The 28,000-nt window shown below is 38.9% G+C and overlaps 4 protein-coding genes and 1 long non-coding RNA gene across 5 annotated transcripts in view; all 5 read right to left on the bottom strand.

Annotated features, from left to right (window-relative positions):
• The window catches only part of LOC146575960 (immunoglobulin mu heavy chain-like), a 526,942-nt gene that overhangs the window by 18,577 nt on the left and 480,365 nt on the right, over positions 1 to 28,000 (bottom strand). The window contains exons 4-7 of the mRNA XM_085272511.1: positions 26,118 to 26,426; positions 25,418 to 25,462; positions 24,713 to 25,042; positions 24,152 to 24,285 (exon numbers count right to left, since the gene is read on the bottom strand). Coding sequence (XP_085128637.1) covers positions 24,152 to 24,285; positions 24,713 to 25,042; positions 25,418 to 25,462; positions 26,118 to 26,426 — 818 coding nt within the window. The remainder of the gene's footprint in view (positions 1 to 24,151; positions 24,286 to 24,712; positions 25,043 to 25,417; positions 25,463 to 26,117; positions 26,427 to 28,000) is intronic.
• Positions 320 to 3,450, bottom strand: LOC146575971 (uncharacterized). The gene has a single exon (XM_085270904.1). It carries the CDS (start codon positions 3,444 to 3,446, stop codon positions 1,341 to 1,343), a length of 2,106 nt encoding a protein of 701 aa, XP_085127030.1. The 5' UTR covers positions 3,447 to 3,450; the 3' UTR covers positions 320 to 1,340.
• Positions 320 to 11,705, bottom strand: LOC146575969 (uncharacterized). Its single transcript, XR_014892200.1, has 2 exons — positions 11,088 to 11,705; positions 320 to 893 (listed from the first exon to the last, which is right to left on the bottom strand). It is a non-coding gene; the product is annotated as an uncharacterized LOC146575969 (long non-coding RNA).
• LOC146575970 (uncharacterized) lies at positions 7,903 to 10,844 on the bottom strand. Its single transcript, XM_085270903.1, has one exon. The coding sequence runs from the start codon at positions 10,108 to 10,110 to the stop codon at positions 7,903 to 7,905; it is 2,208 nt and encodes a 735-aa protein (XP_085127029.1). The 5' UTR covers positions 10,111 to 10,844.
• LOC146575968 (uncharacterized) lies at positions 16,214 to 18,057 on the bottom strand. Its single transcript, XM_085270909.1, has 4 exons — positions 17,871 to 18,057; positions 17,324 to 17,653; positions 16,773 to 16,903; positions 16,214 to 16,358 (listed from the first exon to the last, which is right to left on the bottom strand). The coding sequence occupies exons 1-4, from the start codon at positions 17,932 to 17,934 to the stop codon at positions 16,347 to 16,349; spliced, it is 537 nt and encodes a 178-aa protein (XP_085127035.1). The 5' UTR covers positions 17,935 to 18,057; the 3' UTR covers positions 16,214 to 16,346.

Genomic DNA, 28,000 nt, shown 5'->3' with positions numbered 1-28,000 from the left:
ATTTTATTTTAAACCTTGAATCCTAACTATTATATGTCTTGAAACCTAGTTATTAACTAAATAGTAACACGCATTTAGATACCTTAGTCAGGTATAACACTGTGTGGTTTGTATAGTTAAGAACAAGTTCAAACAAAGGCCAAATATCCCACAGAAGAGAAATAAACTGAAGGATACAAAAAAAACAACAACAGCAATAGAATAATATTAAACACAAAGTGAACCCGTCATCCTTCATTAAATAGGTTCTTTTAGATGTTAAGGAGGAATTGACTTAACCAGGCTGGCGGAGAATGAAGACAACCGGACACCTGCGGCAGATGGGGAATCAGTGAACTTTTATTGAGACAGAGACAACCTCTCAACACAGCTCACATCAGGAGATTCCTAATATTTGCTGTGAGGATGGGTATATATTCTCTAAAACTTACAGGAGGGGGTTGTGAGGAAAGTGCTGCATTAGCAGAAAAACAACTCCATAAAAGGAAATCGGCCTTGGGTGTTCTAGTCTCTTCGCTTGCAGATATCTTGCACCTGCAGGATGAGGCGATCGCTTCTTATCGCTCTCAAGGCCAAAGTCGTGAGCACATTTTTATTACACAGTTGCACAGTAACTTTAAAGCTGAACAATATTTAAAGCTGAATAATGTTTGATCAGATTATATTTTCTTCAAATCCCCCTTTTGACCCATCTTAAATGGGTCAACACACAAAAATAAGTAACATTCAAAGGAACACAGAGACGTGTCGAAGCCTGGCTCGAAAAACTCCTCGGGTCTTATCATTTGTCTTTATCTGTCATTGCAGATGAGGAGAAAAGAGTCCAGGCACCACCCTGCCCAGGGGTCGGCTGCAAGCAGTCTCGGTTCCCGACGAAAGCAGTAACAGCTGTCCTGCACACAAGGATACAACGAGTCAGTGCAACCAGGGTAGTGACACAAAATTAACAGTTCCTGTAACCCAGCAACCAAAAAGCATAAGTAATGATAAAAATGTGGAGAGTACAGAGTATACTATAATAATGAGAGATATAAACGTGAAAATGTGAAAGAATAAATCAACCGTAAAATAAACCCAGAACGGTAACTGCTAAGGACATTCAAAAGTGAATATGGTAAAACGTGAGGAAGGGGTGTGGAAAAAAACAATTTATATCCAGTGGTGGGAGTACACATTCGCTCAGGCTTAAGTCCGGAGACCCTGAGAACATCGCTTAACCCTCACAACCCGACCAGACACAGTTCAACCAGATATATCCTTCAAGAGGAAGTGGGTGAGGGAAACAATTAATAACAAGCCTAATACAAAACACCACAGAGAAACAACCATTCTAGAAGCATTTAAACAAGAGAAAGACGATAATGTTCGTCACCCTCACGATCAGAGTTTTCATCATCCGTTGGCGAGGAGGTGGGAAGTTGAGTAGCCAATAAAGGCATCTGCCGGGCGAGATCCTTATCCTCAGGAGTGAGAGCTGTAACAATCAGTCTCTGGAAGAGGGATCGAATGCATGGAATACAACAGCAACCGCAGGTGACTAGGACAGCAACAAAAACTGAGATGGAAACTAGGATGGAAGCTACAAGGGCCTTATATTTGCCAAACATGTTAAGCCAAGAGTCCCACATGGCAGTATCAACGCCCGAGTGTTCCTTCATTTTAACAGTAAGAGCTGTGAGACCAGTAATAGCTTTAGTGAGGGAACCATCAGGAGCTGTGTTATTGGGGATATAGGTACAGCACTCCTGACCAAAAAGGCTGCAGACTCCGCCTCTTTCTGCGAGGAGAAAATCCGTTGCGACCCTGTTTTGGAAAGCCATTAGGGAAGTGGCAGATAACTGTGCATGCACAGCTTCAAAACCATCTCGAGTGTAATTAGCCAACAGTTGCACATTAAAGTGAATGTAGTTAATTCTGTCTACATTCGCATTTATTTCAACCATCCAAAGTATCGAGGCCCATCCTGCTTTAACCTGGTCTCGCAGTTTATATTCATCGGGGACCCCACGGGGTATACCTACAGCATCAATATAGGTTGGATTATGAGCTGAACCTGGGATTAGAGAACGTTTAGAGCGGCGTTCAGAGGAGGATGGGAGGCCAACTTCGTGTACTTTTATAGAGAGATCTACTGGAGTGACTAAAACAGGTAAAATAAGAGTTATGAGAGCGCAAAGACCTGACGCATCCCGAGGGAAACCATCATATAACTTGTTATTGCCACACCACCACCACAAATCAGCCCTAGCCGTAGGTCGGAAGTTTGGTTTCATAACCGTCATCTCAGTGCACCAAGAAGAGTTCAAGCTACCTAGTTTTACTGCATTGCCAGTCAGGTTAATACAAGTGAAATTGTTCACAGCTACATCTGAAGAAAAGAAAGGTGGTTTATTAGAGACCGAGCGTTGAGTTTTAGGAAAGTGGTTTTCCAGATATGAGCAATGACCTCGTTTTGTATTGTTCATAAGATGCAGGAGGCATGCACTATTGACTGGCGCCGGTACAACTCTTAAAGTGGGGCGGGCTCCCATACACACTATGCAGTCGGAAGCCGTCTTGTCAGCAGCTTGTTCAGCTAGTAGTAACCAGTTGTTTGTTGCTCCAGAAATACCGGTTAGAATTTGGAAGAGGTCATCTTTAGACATTTTATTTGTGTCTACAATGCGTATTCGGCCGTTTCTCCCCCCGTTTGTATATGTCACCGGAGGGCCATTAAAGGTGGGGTTATCATCTTTAACTACAGAGCTTGGAGCTGCACCAACGCTAGGGCATATTTCCATTTGCCAATACAGGGCGGTGCGATCAGTCCAAGGGGCAAGTATAAATTGTTGACAGGAGGTCAAGGCCAGATCCTTTAGGGTAAAAATTAAGCCTGAAAGATCCGGTTTTTTTGCTATTCTGAGCATATTTTGGTTTCTCCAGTGCAAAGCCTGACCCCTAGAGTGCTTGGACCAATCGAGGTCCGTTTCTGACACTAAACTGGACCACTTCCACTGATGCCAACCTCCCAGGGTTATATACCACACTGAGGAGGAGAGATGTACTGCAAGGTTAAAAAGATCCCCCCCTTGGTCTTTGGTGACGGGAGTGACTGGGAAGCTAGCGAAATCTATTTCGACTACCCAACTTTTATTGTTGGGGACACAGAGAGTAATCATTCTAGTCGTACTTGGGGTACAGGAGGTAACCGTGTCTCGTTTCTTTCTAAATCGATCGGGCGTGGGCAAAACTGGAGAGGAAGTGGTGGGCAAGACCCTAGGGGCTACATTTGTCAGATTGGGACTGTCAGAAGGGGGCGAAGCTTTTGAACTTGAAGGTGTCAGAAGTGTCGGGGGCCCTTCACAGATCAGGATTATGCCAATGGGAATGAGACCCAGGGCCAGGAAGCAAACAAAGACGCAACATCTTTGCCTGCCTGTCATTTCAGGGGGAAAGGGCCAAGACATGTTTACTTAGCTTGGATGTCTTCTAATAGAGGATGATGGGGCAGAGAAAGGTGGTCCAGTTCCCCCCACCTCGCCAAGGGCGTGTTCTAGGAGTTAAAGAGCAACAAAAAGTATCAGTGACACAACTTTAAATGAGCTTTCAGCGGTTAAAACTATTGCAATGTAAAATGTAAATCTTAAAAACTCAAGCCAATATAAAAGCAAAGTCATAAAAGATGTTAAAAATAGAAAAATAAAAATGTTTAGTTCAGTATGAAGAACACCCCCTTTTGTAACCAGCCGGCTTGTAGGTTGAGTTTTGGCTCCCTCAAGTGGTTGGTGATGCTGTTGCAGCTCCTTCTGACAGGTCCTTCTGCACCTCTTTCAAGGTTCTTCCTGGTTCGGTGGCAGCAGCGCACTGTGTGTAATGAAACCAGGTGTCACCTTTCCCTTCGAGCCTGACAGCGTGGGAGGTCCGCTCTGTTATGCGGTAAGGGCCTGTCCAGCGAGGCTCAGCCCACTTTCTCTTTGTGACTTTCAGGAGGACGTAGTCCATTCCAGGTGTAGCCGCCTCTTTCAGCTCTTGCTGGTTTCTTTCAGCGACCTGTGAGGAATACTGGGCAACAAAACTGCGGAGCATGTTATAATATGTCCTCGGATCGAGGTCTGAATCAGCTTCATCCGACATTAACAGGCGAGAGGAGGGGCCAGGAAAAGGCCTGCCATGCTCCAACTCAAATGGAGTGTAACCAGAGGTTTGATTTACTGAGCATCTTATGGACATTAATGCAAGAGGCAATGCCTTAACCCAATCTAATTTGGTCTGTGCACAGATTTTAGCCAATTTAGTTTTTAGAGTTTGATTCATCCTTTCCACTTTCCCCTGGGATTGGGGGTGGTAAACTGAGCCAAACTTATGTTTCAAACCTAATGCGGCTTCAACCCTCTGCAGATCGTGGTTCCTGAAATGTGAACCATTGTCCGACCTTATGACCTCGGGAAACCCATGCTGTGGTATATAATGATTAATCAGACACTTCACCACAGTTCTACTGTTTTCACTTGCTGTCGGCCAGGCTTCTGGCCAACCTGAAAATGCATCCACAGCCACCAGCAGGTACCTGTAACTACCTACTCTGTCCACCATGTCTGTGTAATCAATGATTATTTCTTTCCCTGGGCAAAGTGGGATGGGGAAGTACCCTGCTATTGGCTTGAAGGCGGGCTTGATTCCAAATTGGTTGCACTCCTTACAGGTTTTAACCATGTATTTTGTCATGTCTTTTAGATAAGGGTGCCACCAGGCGGCTAAGTTCCTCATCATTTGTGCAGGTCCCACATGCCCCACTCCATGTGCCTCTTCCATTGCTGTCTGTCTGACCCCTGGCGGTAGAATGGGCCTTCCATCTGGGCCACGCCAAACATCTGTGTTTGTGGCCCCTCTTGTTACCCATAATGATTTTTCCTGGGGGCTGGCTTTGTCCTGTAACTCTCTGATTGTGGCTAGGCCTAGTTGTATGGGTGGTCTTTCTGGAGGGGGTGTGGCTTCTGGGTCCATTACCATAATCAGGGAGGGTAAGTAACCAGCTGTCTGCTTAGCTACTAAGTCGGCCTGTTTGTTACCTAATGCCACTAAGTCCAATCCGGCACTGTGTCCTTTGCATTTTACCACTGCCACCTTAACAGGTAACAACAGTGCTTCCGCTAATTCCCTCATTTCTATCTCATGTTTAATAGGCTTTCCGCTGGCTGTCAAAAAACCAGCTCTTAGCCACTGCTTGAGCTCCACATGCACTGCTCCCACAGCATAAGCTGAATCACTGTATATATTCACTTTCTGTCCCTTTCCCATCCTTAAGGCTTCAATCACCGCTCTCAGTTCAGCTCTCTGTGCAGACTGTTGTCCTGTCAACTGCTCTGCCTTCACTGTTTTCCATCTCATGTCTGTCTGTTCCACTATTGCCCATGCAGCCTTCAACATTCCACTTTCAGTTCTGAAACAACATCCATCTGTGAACCAATCTTTTTCTGCATCCATTAGAGGTTCTGCCTGCAAATCTGGCCTGATTTTCTCCTGTACCTGCACAACCTCTTCACACATATGTGGTTCCCCTGATCCCATGTGATCAGCCATGTTTATGCCTTCATGTGAGTAGGTGATGTGTGGTGCTTCCAAAATGGTACTGAGGCGTCTCTGCCTGAGTGAAGTGAGTGTGAAGGCCTGTGAGGAGACGTAGGCCACCACACTGTGTGATGTCAAAATTTTTAGTGGGTGATTCATCACTATGTGTGCTGTTTTCTGAATGATTTTTGCAAGTCCAGAAACGTGTTGTGTGCACGGTGGGTGGCGTTTTTCAGTGTTGTCAAGCATTACGCTTACATATGTCAACACTTTTCTCTCTCCCCCTTTTTTCTGGAACAGGATACCATTGATATGGGTTCCAGTTCCAGAAACATCAAGATGAAAAGGCAAAGCATAATCTGGCACGGCAAGGTCAGAGGCGACAGAAAGCTGTTGTTTTAACTTTATAAACGCCTGTTCTGTTTCTGTAGTCCATGAGAGGGGAGCAGAGAGGTTTCTCATGCCTTGTTCATTTACCAAAACGCGCAAAGGGGAAGTAAGGCCAACATAGTCTGGGACATAGGTCCTGCTGTAACCAGTCAGGCCCAAAAATGACAACATGTCTTTTACAGTTAGAGGTTTTGGATGGTGCAAAATGGAGTTCCTGTGTTCTGGGGACAAGGAAATACCGGACTGTGAGACCATGCGGCCTAGAAAAGAAACCTGTTTTCTTGCAATCTGTAGTTTGTTTTTGCTCACTTTAAAACCTGTGTTGGCCAGGTGGTGAAGTACCACTCTGGTGGCCTCCAAACAGATGTCAGCCGTGGGGGCAGACAGCAAAAGGTCATCCACATATTGTATTAACATACAGTCAGATGGTAGTGGGCTGGTTTGTAAAAGTTCTTTCAAACACTGATTAAACAGTCCTGGGGAGAGGGCAAATCCCTGTGGTAAGCGAGTGTAACGCCATTGTCGGCCTCTAAATGTAAATGAGAAAATGTCACGCAGTGACTCACGAAGTGGGAGGCAGAAAAAGGCATTAGCCAAGTCAATGCAGGTGAACCAGGCATGAGATGGTGGGAGGTTGGTCAAGGCAACATAAGGATTAGGCACAGGCAAAGTAGGAGTGCCAAGTAAGGCATTAATCCTTCTCAAATCATGTGCCATTCTGAACTTCCCCGTGCCTTTTTTCTCAACGGGTAGGATGGGCGTGTTCCACTTAGAGCAGGAGGGCTCCAAGACACCGGCAGTGACCAAACCAGAAATTGTTTCTGCAATCCCAGCCTCAGCCTCCGGTCTGTGTGGGTACTGAGGCTGCCACAAAGGGGTAGCAGATGACAGTTGAAAAGAGACTGGCTCCACATCAACTAAACCTACATCTGTGGGTCCAAGGGACCACAAACAATCTGGAAGAGAGTCGAGTAAAGGCGCAGCATCACAGTGGTCTGTGTGTTCTCTTCCATGTGACCCGCTGACCACTCCATGTTGCAGTGTTGAGGAATTAAAGCAATCATTTAAAATTTGGTATGTCTTGGTAGATGGAGAAAACAAAACCTGTGGGAGTTTTGTAGGTGTCCAGTCAGTGGCCGCAAGGGAACGTTTAACCATTCCACCCAGCTCCTTAGCCTGGTGTCCAGGATGTAAGGCCAGTGACACATGGGGAGCTGCCTCATCAGACATCATGTACCACTGTAATTGATCTGTTGTAAAAGTAACCGCTGCTGCCACTCCCTCCGGTGCCGCAAAAATGCACGACATGTTCAGAGACCAAGCCCGGCCCTCACACTGCTTTTGGAACATGTGCTGGTACCAGGTGGTGTCATGCCTGTCATAAAACAGTGTAACATGAGGTGGGTCAGGGGGAGGGACATAAGGATGTAGGAGTGAGAGCCACGGCCGCCATTGCTGAAAAGCAGTCCAAACTCCTGGTTCAGCAGGTGTTTCAACTTCCAATAATGCCCAGTAGATGTCAGCAGAGTCCGCCAAACAGGAGGAGGGTTGCAGCAGAAACTGACCACCTCCCTCTGGCCCATCAGAGCAGGGAAGTACAACCCCAGTAGGGAGAGTCACAGTTAGGCCTTGTGAAGAGCAGAGTATTGTGGCTCCTAATTTAATCAACAAGTCTCTTCCCAGTAAATTCACAGGCGCCTGTTTTGAACAAACATAGCTGTGTAACAAGGTCTGATCTCCAACCGTTGTGGGGAGGGGCACGGTGTAAGGCAGAGTTTTAGGTTCCCCAGATATGCCCACCACTGTAATCACTCTGTCAGTAAGTCTTTCACGAGCAACATCCTTAATGGTGGAGTACGTAGCTCCAGTGTCCACTAAAAAGCTGCTTCTTCTTCTATCTACAGTTATGGACAGCATAGGGTCCGCCGTTGTCCCTTCACCGTCCTGGGCAGTCTGTGGGGTGTCCTATAGCTGGGGACCACCCTCGTAGTACTCCCACCCCATCACAGGCATCTGTGGGGCCGGGGGCACTCCAACTAAAGCACCACGAGGTCCACCTCTGTGGCCAGGATGCTGATAGGGCCCACCACGGGCTCCCCTGCCTCTTCCAGCAGCCGGGTTCAAAGGGCACGCTTTAGCCCAGTGTCCAGGTTGTCCACACCGGAAACAAACATACATCTGGCCTCCCCTACCACCTCCCATCTGACCCCTTCCCCTGAAACCACCTCTGTTTCCTCCAAATGGGGAACCTCTCTGCCCATAAGGGGCCGGGGAGTGATAAGCACCATACTGGGGGGGCTGTGGATCAGTTGGCCATGGGTTCGGATACAAATCAGGGGCAACTGGACCAGGAGGGGGAGCCGCAGCGGCCACAAGCTGCTTTTTAGGCTTGTCACCTTTTCCACCCAGGTCGTTTTTAGCTTTCTGCAGCTGAACCTTCAACAGTTGCAACTGTAAATCTTCGACGCTCTCCGCTTTATCATCAGACTTAATCTGCACTTTGTTAAGATTAAAAATCAAATGTTTCTTCCAGATTGCAAAGTCACAGTCCTGCAAATCAGGATTATCCTCCATTTTCTGGCTTACTGACTCCGGAATGCCCCTCAGCACCGCCCTTCTAAACCACATGCTCTGTGAACAAGTCCTACTGGGGTGATGACCTGTATGGTTCACCCAGTCTTCAACAGCCTGATTTAGATAATGGGTGGGATTTTGCTTTCCCTCCCATTTAAATTTCTGTAAGGTGCCTTGATTTTTGGGTGGGAATTGTTTGCGCAGGGCCGGTCCAATAAACCTCAAGGCCTGCATTAGTGGCACCTCGTTCTCATGCATGGTAGTACCCGCATTTTGTTCCAGGTCCGCTGCCTGAGATCGGGATGTGCACCTAGTTATAATAGCTCTAAAATCTCCCAGTGCGAGGTCCTGTCCAGCTGTGTATTTATCCAAACCAGCCAACCAGGCATTCCCTCCCTCCGTTATGTCAGGGAGTTTGTCCACTAGGGCCTGGACATCTCCGAATGAATAAGGTTGATACACTGGTCTACGTTGCGCTTTAGTCTGGACCAGGGGAAATATGCCTGGAGGCTGAGGCACAGGGCCCTTAGATCTAGTCTGATATCCTAAACTGGGAGGGGTAGAGGGGGGTGTATTGTTAAGGTCACTGAGTTCATCATCAGTATCCTCAGTTTCTTCCCCGCCTGGTGGGGTAGCAGTGTCAGCAAAAACGTGGGCTAAACTCATCTGTGTTTCCGGATCCTGACGGCCCACCAAAGACATGGTAACTGTGACATTTGGTGAAGTGCCAGGCTCAGCTTTTGCAGTAGCGGTCAGATCTCCTTTAACAGCGACAGGAGTGCTGGCAAAGGGGTTGGACCGGGAAAGAGGGGCTGACGCAACACGATTATTCACCTGGACCACTGACCTATGTTCATTTAAGCAGCTGCGTAATGCTGCTTCTTGATCAGTTAATTGTTGTTCAGTGGGTTCCTGTCTGTTCATTCGAACCGCAAATGGTGCGCTCGCAAAGGGGTCAGTTAGGCCCTCAGATCCGGTTCCAAAACAATGGGACATAGAAGAGGGGGCTCTACTACTAGCTGAGGATGTCGCCGACAGAGAGGAGCTTCCTGGGCAAAAATGCTTGGTATCTATGGGAGTTGGAGCTACGGGCGGTTCTTCTCCAATAGTCATTATTCCACCAGAGATATTAAGTACCGGATATATGCCTGCTGAGGGAGGAGTTGAGGCAGAATAGGGAGGTGGCTGAGACCTATTTTTCTTCATGTGTGGTTTTGCAGTTTCCCATAAACACACCCAGTGATTAAATTTAGCTTTGCGGCCTGCGTGCTTATCTGCTTCCTTTCTGTGTCTCACCCCGCTCATCACACCTGCACCTGCTGCTGCTGAGTTGGCTTCTTCCTCTTTCTCTTTTGCCTGCATAGCCTTATTCTGCCAAATTATTCCCCAGTTACCACTACTCCCCTCGTCCTTTCCCTTTTCTTTCATTAACCTTTCAGCTGTTTTCCTCAATGACTCTTTCTGCTTTTTTGCTTCTTTAGGCTGGTGTGTGGAGTTGATGACTGTCTCAACACATGTTAATTGTTCTCCCAATGTGCTAAGAATAACACCGGGACCCCAACCATCATCATTAGTTTCTCGATCTAATTCTCCATCCATTTTACTGTCAATGGAGGAGTGTTCTTTTATTGATTTTAAAGGAGAATTTGGGCCAGCTGGGTTTCTGCCTCTGTTAGGCACTAACAGCTGGGGCGCTGCTTTAAAGGTGAGTCAGCACTGAAATATCCCTTCAGGTGTTACCAAGCTTCTACCAAACCGGAGTCTGGCGGGTAACCTTGCCTAGAGCTTCCTGATAGGGGTGCTAGTTGGTTGTCACCTTGTTCACACGTCTCATTCACACTTCATACATTACCTGCAGTCACTCATTACCCTCCTTATGTATGTAATAAATGTGTAAAAAAAAAAATTCTATGTGTGGTGTATTATTTTAACCAAAAGAGGAACCTAGTTCCTTTAATTGTGTAATCTGTGAACAACGGAGAACCAAACTGTCCTGCCCAGTGTTCCACAGCAAGCATTCAGCGTGTATTTATGTGTGTCCAATATCAAACAGAACATCAAAACATTTAAAACACTAAAATCATCGGGGTTTTAAGAAGAGATCCGTTTTCTCCTATTGATCAAAGGGACCCCTCCTTTGGACTCCAACCAGTACTTCTCCTTTTTAAGTTTTAGAGGATCTTTTCTAATAAAGTCCTCTGGGCCTTCCTAACCCTTCTGTAGTTTAGAGAATATTACTAAAAAATATTCTCAAGGCCTTTAACCTTTTAATTTGTTTAGAAAGGCGTTACTAATAAACCCTTTCAAGGTCCCAGACCTGCACTGAGGTATGTATCCGACACCGGAGAGCAACCCGTCGGCTGCAACCGTGGTCAGACCTCAGTTCACTCTTATCTTTATTCACTTATTCACTTATTTCTTATTCACTTATCTCTTATTCACTTATTTCTTATTCACTTGTCTGATTCTCAACAAGCCTTAAGTAAGCCAGACAATTTTGGTTATGAATTACTAGGAGTTTGGACACTAAGTATTTTTATAATGTTCAATATAGCAGAAATAAAAGGTCTGCTTACCTTGTTTTTGTGTGCACACAGCTTTTGTCCAAACTCCGTTCACTCAGACCACGGCCGAAGTCCTCCCATCCGTTCCAGTTGACCTGGAGCGGATCCTGTTCGTGACGCCAATTGAAGGATACAAAAAAAACAACAACAGCAATAGAATAATATTAAACACAAAGTGAACCCGTCATCCTTCATTAAATAGGTTCTTTTAGATGTTAAGGAGGAATTGACTTAACCAGGCTGGCGGAGAATGAAGACAACCGGACACCTGCGGCAGATGGGGAATCAGTGAACTTTTATTGAGACAGAGACAACCTCTCAACACAGCTCACATCAGGAGATTCCTAATATTTGCTGTGAGGATGGGTATATATTCTCTAAAACTTACAGGAGGGGGTTGTGAGGAAAGTGCTGCATTAGCAGAAAAACAACTCCATAAAAGGAAATCGGCCTTGGGTGTTCTAGTCTCTTCGCTTGCAGATATCTTGCACCTGCAGGATGAGGCGATCGCTTCTTATCGCTCTCAAGGCCAAAGTCGTGAGCACATTTTTATTACACAGTTGCACAGTAACTTTAAAGCTGAACAATATTTAAAGCTGAATAATGTTTGATCAGATTATATTTTCTTCAAATCCCAATATGTTAGCGTTGAATATTAAACAAAAAGAGGTGAATGATCTTTTTCTTTGTCTTCTTGGGTCTTTTTGTGCAAAGAAATACTTTTTTGATGCAGTGTAATTTATAATACATGCTGTATGTAGTCAGTAACCCTTTTGTTCATACAGGGAGAATTCATCATATTAGTGGATGTGTTTAAGTTTCATAAACAGAACTTTGGCAAATATTCTTTTGCTGCCATTTAGAATATGCTCATGCTTTCTTCAGACACAATGTAATGATGTCATGTTTTTGTTTTTGTCAATGACAGGTTTTTGTCACAGTACGTGCCACTGTGGCTGCTATACTGCACTGTGATGAAGTCCTATACAAAAACTCCACCCTGCGAACTGTCTGTCTGTATATATACCTTTACTTGTTCAGTTCAACTTTGAAATATGATTAGGATACATCAAACTCAATAAAAAATATACCCCTGGTAGCGAAACAGTCACTGCAGTTGTAAACATCTAATATGCATTATTGTGGGAATAATAATTATCTTATTAGACTCTTGTTTTTTTCATTTGCATTTTATGTGAATTCTAATTTTTCAGTAGCAGGAATGATAATTTGGTTTTGATTTCACAATAATGATATTAACAAAATCTTCTTTAACAAAAAAAATGTTGCTTTTTTTCTAAAAAAAACCCCTTTAATTTTAGGATATGCTAAAGAGCTGACTGCATATTGATGAAGGCTCTACTTACACGTCACACATTTATACCTTCTATTAATTAGGACTGAAAAAGGCAAAATTCAATTTAATGATCATACATGTTTTTTGTTTCCATTTAAAATATGCTCATGATTTCTACAGAAACAATGTTTTGATCCCCCATGTTTCACAATGACAGGAGGTTTTTGTCACAGTCTGTCTCACTGTGGCCGTAATTTTGCACTGTAATACAACCCTTTACAAAAACTCCACCCTTCAAACTTGACATCATATCTGCACATATTCATTAATCATGAACTCCATGAAAGAATATGAAAATATAGTAAATGTTTTAAGTGGTACATTTTGTATGAATTCTACAAAAAATAACCTCAGTATTACAGAAGACAGAAGAGAGAAAAATGTGCTTCACAAACTGTTAGTCTGTATTTTAAATGCAGGAAAAAAACCTAACAAGTACAAAGACTGAGTACATACATGTTTTTAAGTCTATCATCCAAAGTCTTCAAGTTAACTCATTTTTAATATTTGTAACTGGTCTAATGAAAAGTGTTTCTTCAGAGGTTTTGTAGCTGTGGCCCTCTTTTAACATACAGTCTAACTGTCATACACATCTAATGAACACAATTAATTTTGGAACTAATAATTATTTCATTATTATATGTTTTTGTTTGCACAGCATGGATCAACAATCAAATCATTAAATCTTCCTTTTTGGTAATAAAAAGCTTATTTCCATCAGAATTTTAGGATATGCAAAAGAACTAACTATATTAATGAAGTTTGTGCTTACAGTATGCATCACACAGTCTAGTTGCAGCAGAAAGACATTGCCTTTCAAGGAGGTTTTTGTAACTGTGTGAATCAGTGTGGCCGCTCCACACTGTGACACATGTTTGTTCAAAAACCTCTGCCACCATGTAGCTGTCACCCATTATGGAATATAAGCAATAAGACAAATATTCTGCCAAAATATTGTGGCCATTCTATATAAATATGGCCCCCTTTTCATGAATATAAATTAAAGATTTAATAATTTGAATAAAATCTTGCAATAGCTTTATTATAAGAGTTACTATTGATTAGTTATTACTATTGTGTGCTTCTTTGCAGTTATAGAAAACACATTTATTTATTTTTTTACGTAGTGTATTCTAATAATTAGTATGTTTTATTATTGCTGTACCTATTTCCCCATTTTAACTGTGTGTTACAAATGCCTAAATTAGTCATTAATGGATAATAATTAATGATGACTAAATATATTTATAAATAAAATATACCTTTTTCATTAGTTTTACCTGATCAGTACTGTGCTTCAAAATTTACAGGACAGAGGAAGAGGAGAGGGGTTTCACAACATAGTTTTTGTTATGGGGTATAACACTGTGTAGTAGCCCCCATAGTATCACAGTGACATAAGCTCTTACCAAAACCTTCCCACTCTTGCCAGAACTTAAGAGTTTTAGACTATGAAAACAACAGGATGTTCTAGTTAAGATGATCACAAAAACAGAGGCATATTTTAAAAAGGTTTAAGAGAATATTTCTGTTTTATCTGTATTATTATTTTATGAGAGTGGAAATACATTAATGTATTTTCCTTCTTTGTAGCTGTGAGTTGTTGAATAATAGACTTAAATCTTTTGGAGTCACCTGGTGACTTTTAGGTCTTCAAAATACGTTAAACTTAAGCTTGCTTGACAGGAAATAATTGTTGGTTAAAACCTCACATTTTGTACACTTCTGTCCACTTTATGTTCATTCTTTCATTAATCAGGGACACACCGTTTCACACTATATGTTTTTGTCTACATAAAGACCTGTAGGTGGCAGCAGAAGCAAGGGTTGAATTTGTACATGTCACCTCTCTGAATACACAAAGGAGGCAGCCAGAGATGGAGTTCCTTTTTTGCTGCTTCAGTTTCTCAGCCACACAGCAGCATTATCTGAATGCAAATACACATAAAAATAATAATAATAATAAACACCTTTTAATGTTTGCATGAAGTAAGTGAATTCTTTGGTTTCCAAGCACTGCTTCTATTCAAAGCATCAACATCTTCCAACTGTTTTATTAACTGCAAAACAAGCTAACCCACTAGGTGGTGGTATTTCATCATGTTTCCCACTTCAGTTATTCACTGGGTACTGTGTAAAGCTGTACATATTTGGTGTATTTTGAGTTTTTATACAGGCACAGATGAAAATGTTTTAGATGAGGTTTCAAAACAATACAGTGGTTAAAACTGAATGGATTATGAAGGATAAAATGTTAATTGCAATAAAACGGAAACAGTGACTGTTCTTAACTTAGATGCATGAGTAACTGGACAATCTATGTGTTTATGCTACTTTTGTTATTTTAATTAAGAATATTGATTTGTATTACACTTGTACTATATTTTGTCCACACAAGAATGATTTAATGTTTGAAATATTTTGTATTATCCTGTTTTTAAAAACATTTTTAAAAGAAAAAAAATCCCCACACAAAATCAATAGATCAATGTCAACATCGATTTTCTGTGTGTGCATCTGTGCGTGAGAGAGTATATGCATATGTGTGTAACTGTACAGGCTTGATTGCTTTTGCTTCTTGCTTTGTCTCCTCACTATATGAAGTTGTGAACTACCTGTTTCTGGCTGAAATCCCTGTGCACACAGGTACCGACTGCTGACTTCATGATCTTCATTGAAATCTGGAATTTTGTTGTCTTTGGTTGGGCCTGTCTCCTTTATTCCTGTGGCTGAGTTGTGGCTTTTGTCACTCACACACCTTCACATTGCTTCAGTTGTTGCGGTTTGCAGTTGGGGGCAACCTTCCAATCGACTTTTGTCGATGGAAGACTTGTCATGCATTGATGATACATTCATGAATTCAGTGCTGATTGGGCTTTTTCCTATAGAATAAAATACTATAGGAAATTAACTCATTCACTGCCATTGACGTCTATAGACGTCAATTGAAAGCATACGTTGACTCATGGCTGGCAGTGAATGAGTTAATACAGGTCACTTATTCATCTAAGCTTAAAATTATATATATATGTGTGTATATATATATATATATATATATATATATATATATATATATATATATATATATATATATATATATACATATATATAGTTTCTTGAATGCAGTTTGAGAGGGTGTGGTTACATTTTGAGCATATATTCTTTTGTCTGCAAACATTTATGCCTTCTGAAGGCATGTGTATCAATTTATAGCTGGATGCATTTGCAACCTAACAAGATATTTTTTGGGACTTGAAGAAATCCACTTATACAAATGTGGCCCCAAACGTGCAGAGAAGCAGCTCTCTAAAGATGGCACGTTTAGAAACTGAAAAACATCAGGCCTTAATTGACAACAGGAATTTGGAAATGTGACTCAAATGAACTATGGAGATGCAAATACAGTAAGCTGCCAGATGCCACAGTTGTAATGGTTGGTGCACAGTTTTAGTTGTGCAGGTGTGGTCCCAGGGGTGCACCAGGAAACTCAAAACCTCCAGGCTCTAACTGATAACAGAGGTTTACGGTACATTGACTTCAAATGCTGTTGTGTTATTCTTAGAAACCTTGAGAAATCATAGAGCGACATCAAAAATGATTTTGATGTTTATTACATGCTCACATTCATATTCTGTTTAATATTTAAAGTGCCAAATGTTATTTACTGAATCTTATTAACCTAACTTTAATTTAATGAAGCATTTACAGAAGTGAAATGACCATAAGATGCAGTATAATATGTAGTTTCATTTTATTTAATTATTTTTCACATTTTGCACATCTCCTAAGTGGGTATTTGTATATGACATCTATTTAATATAAAAAATGAATGATTATGTGCATAAATATAAAATGAAAAATCAATTTTAAAAGCAGATTAGAAATGAAGCGCACCCATTCCATCCCATTTGTTATCATCTCTTTATCTGCAAAAAAAAGACCCAAAACAAAAAATCATCAGAAGGTTAAAACAAATCTGTTAAGAACAGTCATTTAATTACTATTACTAGTAAACCCTAATGTACTCTAAGTTTACATCTTAATGTTACTTATTCCAGGAGATAGTTTTGGATTAAATTAAAGCCTAAACATTTCTAAATTACACTCATTTTTTTTCCTCCTTTAAAAATCAAATGATATAATTTTCATGATAAAGGTGTGATTTTAAAAAGTGCAAACAGAACATTACAATTCCTTGTTCCTAATTTTTTTTAATTGATCTATGAGTGCTCTTTTGAGTGTACTGCATGTTCTTGTGATTGAGTTTATCCTACATTACAACTCACAGACTTCATTCTTCAATAAAACTGAAATGCAGAAAATATAAATTGCATGTTTACCTTAAGAAGACTGATGATTATGCTATAGAAGAGAGAGAATATGAAGAATATGAAGGAGGAAGCTGTGGACCAGAGGCTATTAAAATCCTCTTCAGCGGTGACATCGTCCCAACTCAGATCACAAAGGTATTCTAAAAAGTAGAAGGTACAGTACACTTGGTTAGAGGAGTGCTATGTGCATCTGTTTTCTATTTATTCATTGGGGTAATACAATTTTTCTCTTCTTTAATGGTGTTAATAGAAAAGTGAAAAATGGAAGAATTTTTCTTTTTTTTTGTGACGCTTCAAGTTTTCCATCTACACATATACCAAAGAGTTTCCATGCAACGTTTACTTCAAACAGACAGCACATATATCAAGCAATTGGACACTGTGACTCACACAGGCTGAACAACAACATGATGAAAACAAAACAAACATTTTGTCTCACAGTGACTGACATCTCAAGTGCACAGGTTTTCATATAGAAAACTCTCACAGACAAAGAATGACACAAGCACAAAATATCACATTTAAATCTTAGTAGTTACAGTCACATTCTATGGAATTACCATGGGCACTGGACACTGTTTTTAAAATATGTTTAGGTCCAACTCCGACACAGCAGGTGAACTCTTTGGTTGGATCTTTTTTGACCCAGTTTGCCTTACTGGTGGTGTAAAGACTCATACTTCGCCATTTCTGGTCATTTTTGCTCTGCTGTGCAGGGTCGTCGGTGGCTGTAGCATAAGGTCTAGAATTTCGTTCATAACTTTCTGACCATTCGATTTTATACATCTTATTCACAGTACTGGTGAACAGACACACCAGAGTGATTTTATCTTCAGACTGAAACTGGTCAGTGTGCAGCTGTGGGAGCATGTGGACTGTCACTGTTGGCTCTGTCCCATCAGAATGAGATACTCAGTTAAACAGAGAGATTTATGTACAAGTTTAAAAAGAAGACATTAAGTTATGTATATATGTGAATGGATAGATTGGTGTGTGTGTGTGTGTGTGTGTGTGTGTGTGTGTGTGTGTGTGTGTGTGTGTGTGTGTGCGTGTGTGTAATTGTAACATACTGTTTTTTGGATCGGCAGTTGTGGAAAAATCAGTTACCTAGTGTGTAGTCTCTGTCAGTTTTATTCAAAGATACACTTTGGCCTCCTGCAAAATTACACATAAATACAGTATCTTCATGCAAGTCATTGGAATTTACTGTGAGAAAACCTGCTGCGTTCTACACTTTCTTTCCATCTGCCTGTCTTGTTTCAGAAACTGTAGTGATCGGATCTTTTTTTGCTGGTGACGTCGGCTCCAATTTTCAGCCATTTGATGTCATGTTTCTTTGGTGCAAACTCTTTGGTAAAGCAGGAGGCAGTATAGGTACCATCCTCATCAGGAGAGGAAATCACTTTAAGAGTTAGATTCTGCTCAAATACCACTGAAAAGTAAAGATATACACAAATGTATGTATTCAAGAAGGAATTAAATGTGCTTTTATTCAAGTAGAAACACTTATTCCTTGGTATTTTTAGGCTATTTTTTTAACATATAAATGCAAGGTGTACTTTCAGTGAAGTCAGCTTCTACCTTCCAAAAGCAACAACAACCAAAAATAGAGAACTATCAAGAACTAACTCTTATCCTTCTCAGAAGTAACAATCACAAGTTTTAGTGCAGTAATACTTTACTAGTAATTGTTACTGCCGCACAAAATCCAACATTTACTGAATAAAGCTGCTGTCTTTGCGAATGTGTCTGCTTAAAAGCCACTGAAACACAAAGATGTACACAAATGTATGTATGCAAGAGCATGGTTTTTGTTTTTCAATTTACAAACTATTCATAAATGTAGAAATCCATCCATTCATTATCTTCCATGGAAGAACCAGGAGCCGATCCTAACTGCCTTAGGGTGAGAGTGAGGGTACACCCTGGATAGGTAATTCGTTTTTCGCATGGCTAACACATAGAGAAAGACCACCATTTGCAGTCACATTCACACCTTTGGGCAATTTAGAATCACCAATTAAGCTAACCGCAGAAATGAGAAATATTTAAGAACATGTCATGCTATTTAATAAGGAGAAATATTTGCTTTTATGTCATTTATTTGACATAAGCAGCATATCTGAATATGGTTTGGGGTTTTAAAGTTGAAACATTTTTTTCCTTGGTATGCTCAGATTCTTTGTCAATATAAGCAGCTTGGGGTGAACTTACAATAAGTTTGCTTCCAGTACAAATCTTCCAAAAACATCAAAACCGTGAACCAAATAAATAGAGAACTAAAGAGAACTAACTTGTATTCTTATCAGAGGTAGCAATCACTAGGTGTAGCTCAGTAATAATTTAAGAGTAATTGTAATTACTGTTCAAAAACAACAACAAAAAAAAAGAACTTTTATTGAAGAAAGCTATTGCATTTGATAATGCATTACGCATCAGACCTTTGGAATATATATATTTTTTCATGTAAACTTGTTGTAAGTCAAACAGAATAAGATAAATTGATTAAATGTGACTAAGCATGAGGCTTACGTGGTTTTGTGATATTAGCCTGTCCATTTCCAACAGTGTGATTGACACCACATTGAAAATTCTGTTGTGTATCCCAGTCCTGTCTCCTCACTCGGATTTGACTGACTCCAGTATAAACATTGCCATTTTGAACTGCAGGGTACTGGATGAAGTCTTTCAAGGCAGTGCTGCCTTTGTTCCATGAGAAAGGAGGGTTAAAGCCAGTGGCAAGGCAGCCAAAGAGTGACAACATCTCCACTTTCAGAACCACATGGTATCAGAGGAAACACAGTGGGTGGACTTGAAGTGGCTAAGAAAGGGGAGACAACAGTAATTAAGACACCAGAATAGAAATACAATAACATACCAGACATTTCCCCTTGAAAATGCTTAAAGAGAAAACACTTGAGCGGATCATTTTGTTTAATAAAGGCCAGCGTGAAGACAATTACCTTCTCTAAATGTTCAATAGAAAAACATTTCAAGTGCCCGAGTCCTTCCCTGCAACATTGCTTTGGAGGCAGTTGGTTCATCAGGATCCCCCAATAGAATTATACGTTTACTTTTCTGTTATTCAACACATAAATTAGAACATTATTTTAAATGTAGAACATGAACAGAAATCATTAAAAAAGCATAGTGTAAAGTTGTTAAATGTCCTTTCACAGTGTTGATGGCAAATTCTTACAAAAACACAAAAAATTTGATCCAATTTAAGCAGTGATCTCTGAAATGAGATGGTATTACCTGATGAAACAGTGACTGTTGTCCCCTTTCCCCAATAGTCAAAAACACCGTAGCACAGTATAGAATCTAGTTCTTTCATGATATCAAAAGGCTAATCTATTCATGATATGGAGAAAGTCTAAATAGAACCTTTTCTTAATCCCACTAGATTAAAATCCTATTAAATCACCCAATTATACCCATTTTGACATTATCACGTTTGAGAATATTTTTACAATAAATGTACTTTAACACAATAACTGTATTTTGAAGAAAACCTCCACTCAATGGGAAGTTATATTATATCTTGTAAAATGAATTTCTCTATCCGAAACATATCCTATGCAGATTTTAGATAGGACAGGTCTTACCTGATTACATTTTTATCTTGATGCCATTTTCTTAGTAGCCTAAACCTCATTTGTGTCAGTTAACCGAGTCTTGTCTTATTTCTTACAAAAATTAATCACTATGACATTCTGATTTCGGTCTCAGAGAAAATTAAAATAAGTTTAAAACACTTACTTCTTGATATAGCTATAACTAACATCAATAAATTAAGTCCAGTTTTTTACAAGTTCTTTGCTCTTTTGGCTACAAAGTGTTCCAATAATGACTTTCTTTGCTGAGTTTATCCCAATAGATGAATCAACATTGTACTAGTGGATAAAAATAAAAAATTCTGTCTTTAGTGAAAAATACATCAATTCATTCCTGACATGACGGTGACCATTGTGCCCTTTCCCCCAGTAGTCAAAAGCGTAGTCACAGTCTAACAAGTTATTCACCACTTCATACAAAAACAGACTTTCCATCTTGGGATACTTGGTTTTCTTCATGTTGTTTGTGCAAATTGAGATTCAAAAGACTGAATTAAACCTGTTTTTCACCACCAAGTGTTTAAACTGAGTCTTCAAATGACTTCACACTCGACTTGCAGTATTTTACAAATACAGTGGGAATACACTGTACACTAACACACTGTTTCTTCGGAAAATATCAAAGTTTTTAACTCAAAATCTTAAGATTAAGGACATATTTCAAGTGCCTTACCTGTTGTGACTGTAACCATTGTACCTTTCCCCCAGTAGTCGAAAGCCCAGTTATCACAGTTGAGTCTTTTGCACCTCTCACAAAAACTAACTTCTCGGATATCCTGTTAATTTGTAAAGTTTTTCTGACTTCGGAAATAATTAGAACCACTCTAAACTTAATAATTGTTTACATAGTTATGTTTCAATTAAATTAAAGGTCACAAAGTTTTTAATCACCAGAGTTAAAATTATGACTACAGATTGTAGACTTGTGATACGCTAGAAATTAAAGCACTGCATGGTTTTCACAGTGTTTATGAACTTAAATGTCAACATTAAAGAAAAAGAAATTAGATCCCTTTACCTGGTTGTGGCTTATCCCCAGTAGTCCAAAACAGTGTCTAGTATAAAATCTCAAAAATATGCAACATACAAAAAACAACCACGCTGAAGTTCTAAATGTGTCAAATTAAACTGTGAAAGTCAAACATTTTTAATATGAACAATACAGAAAGCTTGTCTTACCTGTTGTGACGGTGACCATTGTTCCTTTTCCCCAGTAATGAAAAGCAGAATTACAGTGTAATATCTCGATAAATCCAACAAAATCTTTCATAGAAAGAAAAAAAAAATGTGTGCAAAAATCTTTTGTCACCTTATATATATGATTACACTAAACTGATAAATAATAAATAAACCGGTCATTTACACAGATGTTTTATTTTTCCTTGCATGTCAAATTAAGCATAAAGTATAACAAAGATTTAATTTCATATCAACCCATCAAATGTAGACTTGTTCTCACTCAAAATAGATCGGATTGTTATTTACCAAAGGTTATTGTGACTTGTGTTCCTTTCCCCCTGTAGTCAAAGTAGCTAGCATAGCCATAGCTGTCACAGTGATCTGTTACAACCTGCTCTAATATAAACGCTTATTAACTTAAATAAAGGAAGTGTACATGTTTCTCTGAAAAAGCAGTTCCCTCTGTGCCATTTATTAGCAGTTTCCTTTGGGAGATCAGTTTCCTCTGGTTTGGCTTTTGTAAAATTATGCTTCTTGCCAGCGTCCTCTTTTTTAGAGCCTCCTGTTAATCCCAACTTTTATAGAAAATAACCAGCAGAAGTTATATAGTGCTTTTTCAAATTAAAAAATTTACAAATTCTTCCTACTCATGGTGAAATTACATTTTATTACTGGAGTATCTATTATCAACACTAATGACATCTTTTTGCCTTTGCCTTGGTATCTTAAAAAGGGTTAGGGTTACAGTTACTTAAACACCCTCTAGACCATAGGTGTCAAACTCTGGCCCACGGGCCAAGTTTGGCCCGCAGCCTAATTACATTTGGCCCGCGAAGCCATACCAAATTACTATCAGAGCTGGCCTACTGGTATTATACAGCTAATATATATATTGTTTAGTATTAAGCTTTTCTTGTTCCAAATTCATTTTTTTAGCAAAATGTGTTTGAGTCCATAAGAAAAGATTCATTCTTATATCTGGAGGAATAAATATATTTCAATAAATATTAACGTTAGCCCGCGACTTTGTTCCAGTTTTGAATTTTGGCCCACTGTGTATTTGAGTTTGACACCCCAGCTCTAGACTATATGACCAAGAAATTTAGGTTGAAATTATTTGTAGTAACACATGTAAATACATGCTTCTTTCACCTTATGGTTCTCAGCTCTTACTCCGTGACTCCATTCACTTGGGTCCATTTGTGTTTGAGTGGCATAAATATGTCATTAGAAATTGAATACGAGTTGTCCCTTGAGTAGACCTTATGTGAAAAGTTTATTAGAAACAACTACTTTGTCTTCACTTGGTGTCTAAGGTGTCTACAGCTTTCTGATTATTCATCAATAATTACGTTTCTCGGCCTTCATCCCACGATGCAGATGTCACCCTAAAGATGCAGAGAAGCAACTCTATAAAGACTGTTTTTAGAAACTGAAAACTATCATGCCTTAACTGATAACCGAAATTTGTAAGTGTGAATCAAATATGCTATGGATATGTAAATATACAGTAAGCTGCCAGATGAGTATGTTGTTTTTCAGGGAAATTCATTCACGGTTGTAATGGTTGGTGCACAGTTGTAATTGTGCAGGTTTGGCCCCAGGGGTGCACCAGGAAACTCAAAACCTCAAAGCTCTAACTGATAACAGAGGTTTACGGTACATTGACTTCAGATGTTGTTGTGCTATTCTTAGAAACTTTGAGAAATAATAGAGCAACATCAAAAATGCTTTCGATATTTATTACATCCTCACATTCATATTCTGTTTAATATTTCAGGTGCCAAATATTTCTTACTGAATCTTATTAATGTAACTGTAATGTAATGAAGTATTTACAGAAGTGAAATGACCATTGTAGTGTTTCTTCTTTTCGTTGTTTTTTTTTTTTTTAAATTTCCTTGAGCAGTTCATTTGGTTGTTTACTGAGAATTAATGTAACAACAGAATCCATAGCAGAAAAATAGTAATATCAATATCAGAATGCAGTATAATATGCAGTTTCATTTTATTGATCTATTTTACACATTTTACAGATGTGTTAATTGACTATTTATATATGACAGGCATTTAATATAACAAATAAATGATTATGTGCATAAAAAGAAAATGAAAAACATTTTAAAAATAGCGTAGAAATGAAGCGCACCCATTCCATCCCATTCGTTATGATCTCTTTATCTGCAAAAAGAAAACATCAGAAAGTTTAAAAAAGTCTCTTAATAAGAGCAATTTCAATTTTTATTTTACCCATTTACACAATTTAAATTTACATCCTAATGTTATTTATTCCAGGAGATAGTTCTGGAAGATTATATTATGGAAATTAAAGGCTATAATTTCTCAAATAAACTAATGTCTTTTTTTTTTTTATTCTTTAAGAAGCTAAATAATTGTATAATTTACATTATAAAAGGTGTACTTTTCAAGTGCAAACAGAACATTAAAATTCCTGATTAAAAAAAAAAAAGATATTTAAGTGCTCTTTAGAGTTCCCATTTACTGCATTTTCTTGTGACTGGGTTTATCCTACATTACAACTCACAGACTTCAATAAAACTGAAATGCAGAAAATGTAAATTGCATGTTTACCTTAAGAAGGCTGATAATAATGCTATAGAAGAGAGAGAATATGAAAAGGAATATGAAGGAGGAAGCTGTGGACCACAGGCTGCCAAAATCGTCTTCAGCGGTGATATCATCCCAACTCAGATCACAAAAATCATCTAAGAAGTGGAAGATACATTACACTTGGTTAGAGGAGATCTATGTGCATCTGTTTTTATTTGTTTTTTTAGGGTAATGTGATTTTCCTCTTTGTTACTAGTGTTAATGGAAAAGTGAAAAAAGGAACAGTTTATGTGTATGTCTGCTTTTTGATGTTGTTTCAAGCTATTCATGTACACATATACCAAAGAGTTTCCATGCAACGTTTATTTCAAACAGACAGCACACATAAAAGCAACTGGACACTGTGACTCACACAGGCTGAACAACAACATGATGAAAACAAAACAAACATTTTGTCTCACAGTTACTGACATCACAAGTGCACAGGTTTTCAAATACAAAACTCTCACAGACAAAGAATGACAAAAGCACAAAATATCATATTTAAAGCTTAGTAGTTACAGTCACATTCTATGGAATTACCATGGGCACTGGACACTGTTTTAGAAATATGTCCAGTTCCGACTCTGACACGGCAGGTGAACTCTTTGGTTGGTTTTTTTTCGTCCCAGTTTGCCTTACTGGTGGTGTAAAGACTCATACTTAGCCATTCCTGGTCATTTTTGCTCTGCAGTGGAGGGACGTCGGTGGCTGTAACATAAGGTCCTTGTGTCTTTCCAACCATTTCTGACCATTCGATTTTATATGTCTCATCCACAGTACTGGTGACCAGACACACCAGAGTGATTTTATCTTCAGACTGAAACTTGTCAGTGTGCAGCTGTGGGGGGATGTAGACTGCTACTGTTGGCTCTGTCCCATCAGAAAGAGATAGTCAGTTAAACAGAGATTTATGTTCAAGTTTAAAGTGAAGACACTGAGTTCAAATGTATATATGTAGACAGACAGAAAGGTGTGTGTATGTGTGTGAATTTAACATACTGTTTGTCGGATCTGTAGTTGGTGAAACATCAAAATTATTTAAATGAAACTACTACTTTCATAATATGTTATACCACTAACACTTTAATGTCAATACAAGAAAACTAAAATAAACTAATAAAATCAATCATATATGCATATATATGCATAAGGCTCACCTGCTTTTATGGGTTTACCTTGTTTTATTAAAGAATTAAAGTGTTTTGTTTTTTTCAAAAACAACAACAACAGCTATGAGTTACTCACCTCCTTTGTTGTTTTGGTTAGTATTGTTCACCGGCTCAGACGCCTCTGCAATACAAAGACATGCACACATGTATGTATGCAAAAGCAGTATACAGAAGTATACAGAAGTTGAGGGAAACTGTGATACTGTGTTCCTACTGTATCGATTTAGTTAGATTAAAGTAGTAACAAAATAAAATGACTGAGCATTCTATTTATAAATTTAGAAAAATGTAAGAATAAGTCGTGCTATTTAATAAGGCAAAATATTTGCTTTTATGTTGGTTATTTGGCACAAACAGCATATTTATATATAGTATTTTTTTAAAGGTTGAAACAATAATTCCTCGGTATGTTATTTTGTCAATGTTAGCAGTTCAAAATGGCCTTATTACTGCTTCCACTACCAAAAACATCAAAACCAATAAAATAGAGAACTAAAGAGAGCTAACTTGTGTTCTTATCAGAGGTAGCAATCACTAGGTGTAGCTCAGTAATAATTTAAGAGTAATTGTAATTACTGATCTGAAAACAACTAACAAAAAAAGAACAACTTGAAAAAGGTTACTGAATTTGATAATGCATTACACATCAGTTCAATTCTAATTTTTGTAAAAGTTTAAATTCATTCAAATTGTTTAACTTTGGAATATATTATCAATGCTGTCATGTGGTAATTGTAAATAATGCTCAGAAAATAACTAACACAAATGTGACTTACCATCAGGCTTACGTGGTTTTGTGATAGGAGCCTGTGCAATTCCAGCAGTGTGGTTTACAGCACATTGAAAATTCTGTCGTCCATCCCAGTCCTGTCTCCTCACTCGGATTTGACTGACTCCAGTATAAACATTGCCTTTTTGTACTGCAGGGTACTGGATGAAGTCTGTCAAGGGATTGTTGTCGTTGCTCCATGAGAAAGTCACTGCAGGAGGGTTAAAGCCAGTGGCAAGGCAGCCAAGAGTGACCATATCTCCACTTTCAGAACCACATGGTACCAGAGGAAACACAGTGGGTGCAGTTGAAGTGTCTAAGAAAGGGGAGACAACACTAATTAAGATACCGGAATAGAAATACAATAATATACCACACATTTTCTCTTAGAAATGATTAAAGAGAAAACACATGAGAGGACCATTTTGTTTAATAAAGGCCAGTGTGAAGACATTGCCTTTTCTAAATGTTCAATACAAAAACATTTCAAGTGCCTGAATCCTTCCGTGCAACATTTTTTTAGAGGCAGTTTGTTCATCATCATCATCTGTTATTCAACACATAAATTAGAACATTATTTTAAATGTAGAACATGAACAGAAATCATTAGAAAAGCATAGTGTAAAGTTGTTAAATGTCCTTTCACAGTGTTGATGGCAAATTCTTACAAAAACACAAAAAATTTGATCCAACTTCAGCAGTGATCTCTGAAATGAGATGGTAATCTTACCTGATGAAACAGTGACTGTTGTCCCCTTTCCCCAATAGTCAAAAACACCGTAGCACAGTATAGAATCAAGTTCTTTCATGATATCAAAAGGCTAATCTATTCATAATATGGAAAAAGTCTAATTCAACATTAATTTTATTCCCACTAGATTGAAATCTTATTAAGTCACCAAATTATACCCATTTTGACATTATCACGTTTAAGAATATTTCTCACATAATGTGAAGTTATATTATAACTTGTAAAATGAATTTCTCTGTCCGAAACATATCCTATGCAGATTTTAAATAGGACAAGTCTTACCTAATGACATTTTTATCTGGATGCCATTTTCTTATGAGTCAAAAGCTCATTTGTGACAGTTACTTCTTACACAAATTAATTACTATGACATTCCAATTTTGTCTCAGAGAAAAATAAAATAAGTTTAAAACACTCACTTCTTGATATAGTTATAACTAATATAAATAAATTATGTTGTTGTTGTTGTTGTTGGTTTTTTTTTTTTTGTTTTTTACAAATTCTTTGCTCTTTTGGCTACAAAGTGTTCCAATAATGACTTGCTTTGCTGAATTTATCCCAATAGATGTATTGTCGTAGTTGATAAAAAAAATTCTGTCTTTAGTGAAAAATACATCAATTCATACCTGACGTGACGGTGACCTTTGTGCCTTTTCCCCAGTAGTCAAAAGCGTAGTCACAGTCTAACAAGTTATTCACCACTTCATACAAAAACAGACTTTCCATCTTGGCATACTTGGTTTTCTTCATGTTGTTTGTGCAAATTAAGACTCAAAAGACTGAATTAAACCTGTTTTTCACCACCAAGTCTTCAAATTACCTCACATTCGACTTGCAGTATTTTACAAATACAGTGGGAATACACTGTACACTAACACACTGTTTCTTCGGAAAATATCAAAGTTTTTAACTCAAAATCTTAAGATTAAGGACATATTCCAAGTGCCTTACCTGTTGTGACTGTAACCATTGTACCTTTCCCCCAGTAGTCGAAAGCCCAGTTATCACAGTTAACGGAGTCGTTTGCACCTCTCACAAAAACTAACTTCTCAGATATCCTGTTAATTTGTAACATTTTTCTGACATTTGAAATAACTAGAACCACTCTAAACTCAATAATTGTTTACATAGTTATGCTC

This window comes from Mchenga conophoros, linkage group LG4 (assembly GCF_057382185.1).
Source record: "Mchenga conophoros isolate Kocher_MC1m ecotype Shallow Benthic linkage group LG4, M_conophoros_male_GT1.1, whole genome shotgun sequence".
Lineage (NCBI taxonomy): Eukaryota > Metazoa > Chordata > Actinopteri > Cichliformes > Cichlidae > Mchenga > Mchenga conophoros.
This window is presented reverse-complemented; position numbering and strand designations above follow the sequence as displayed.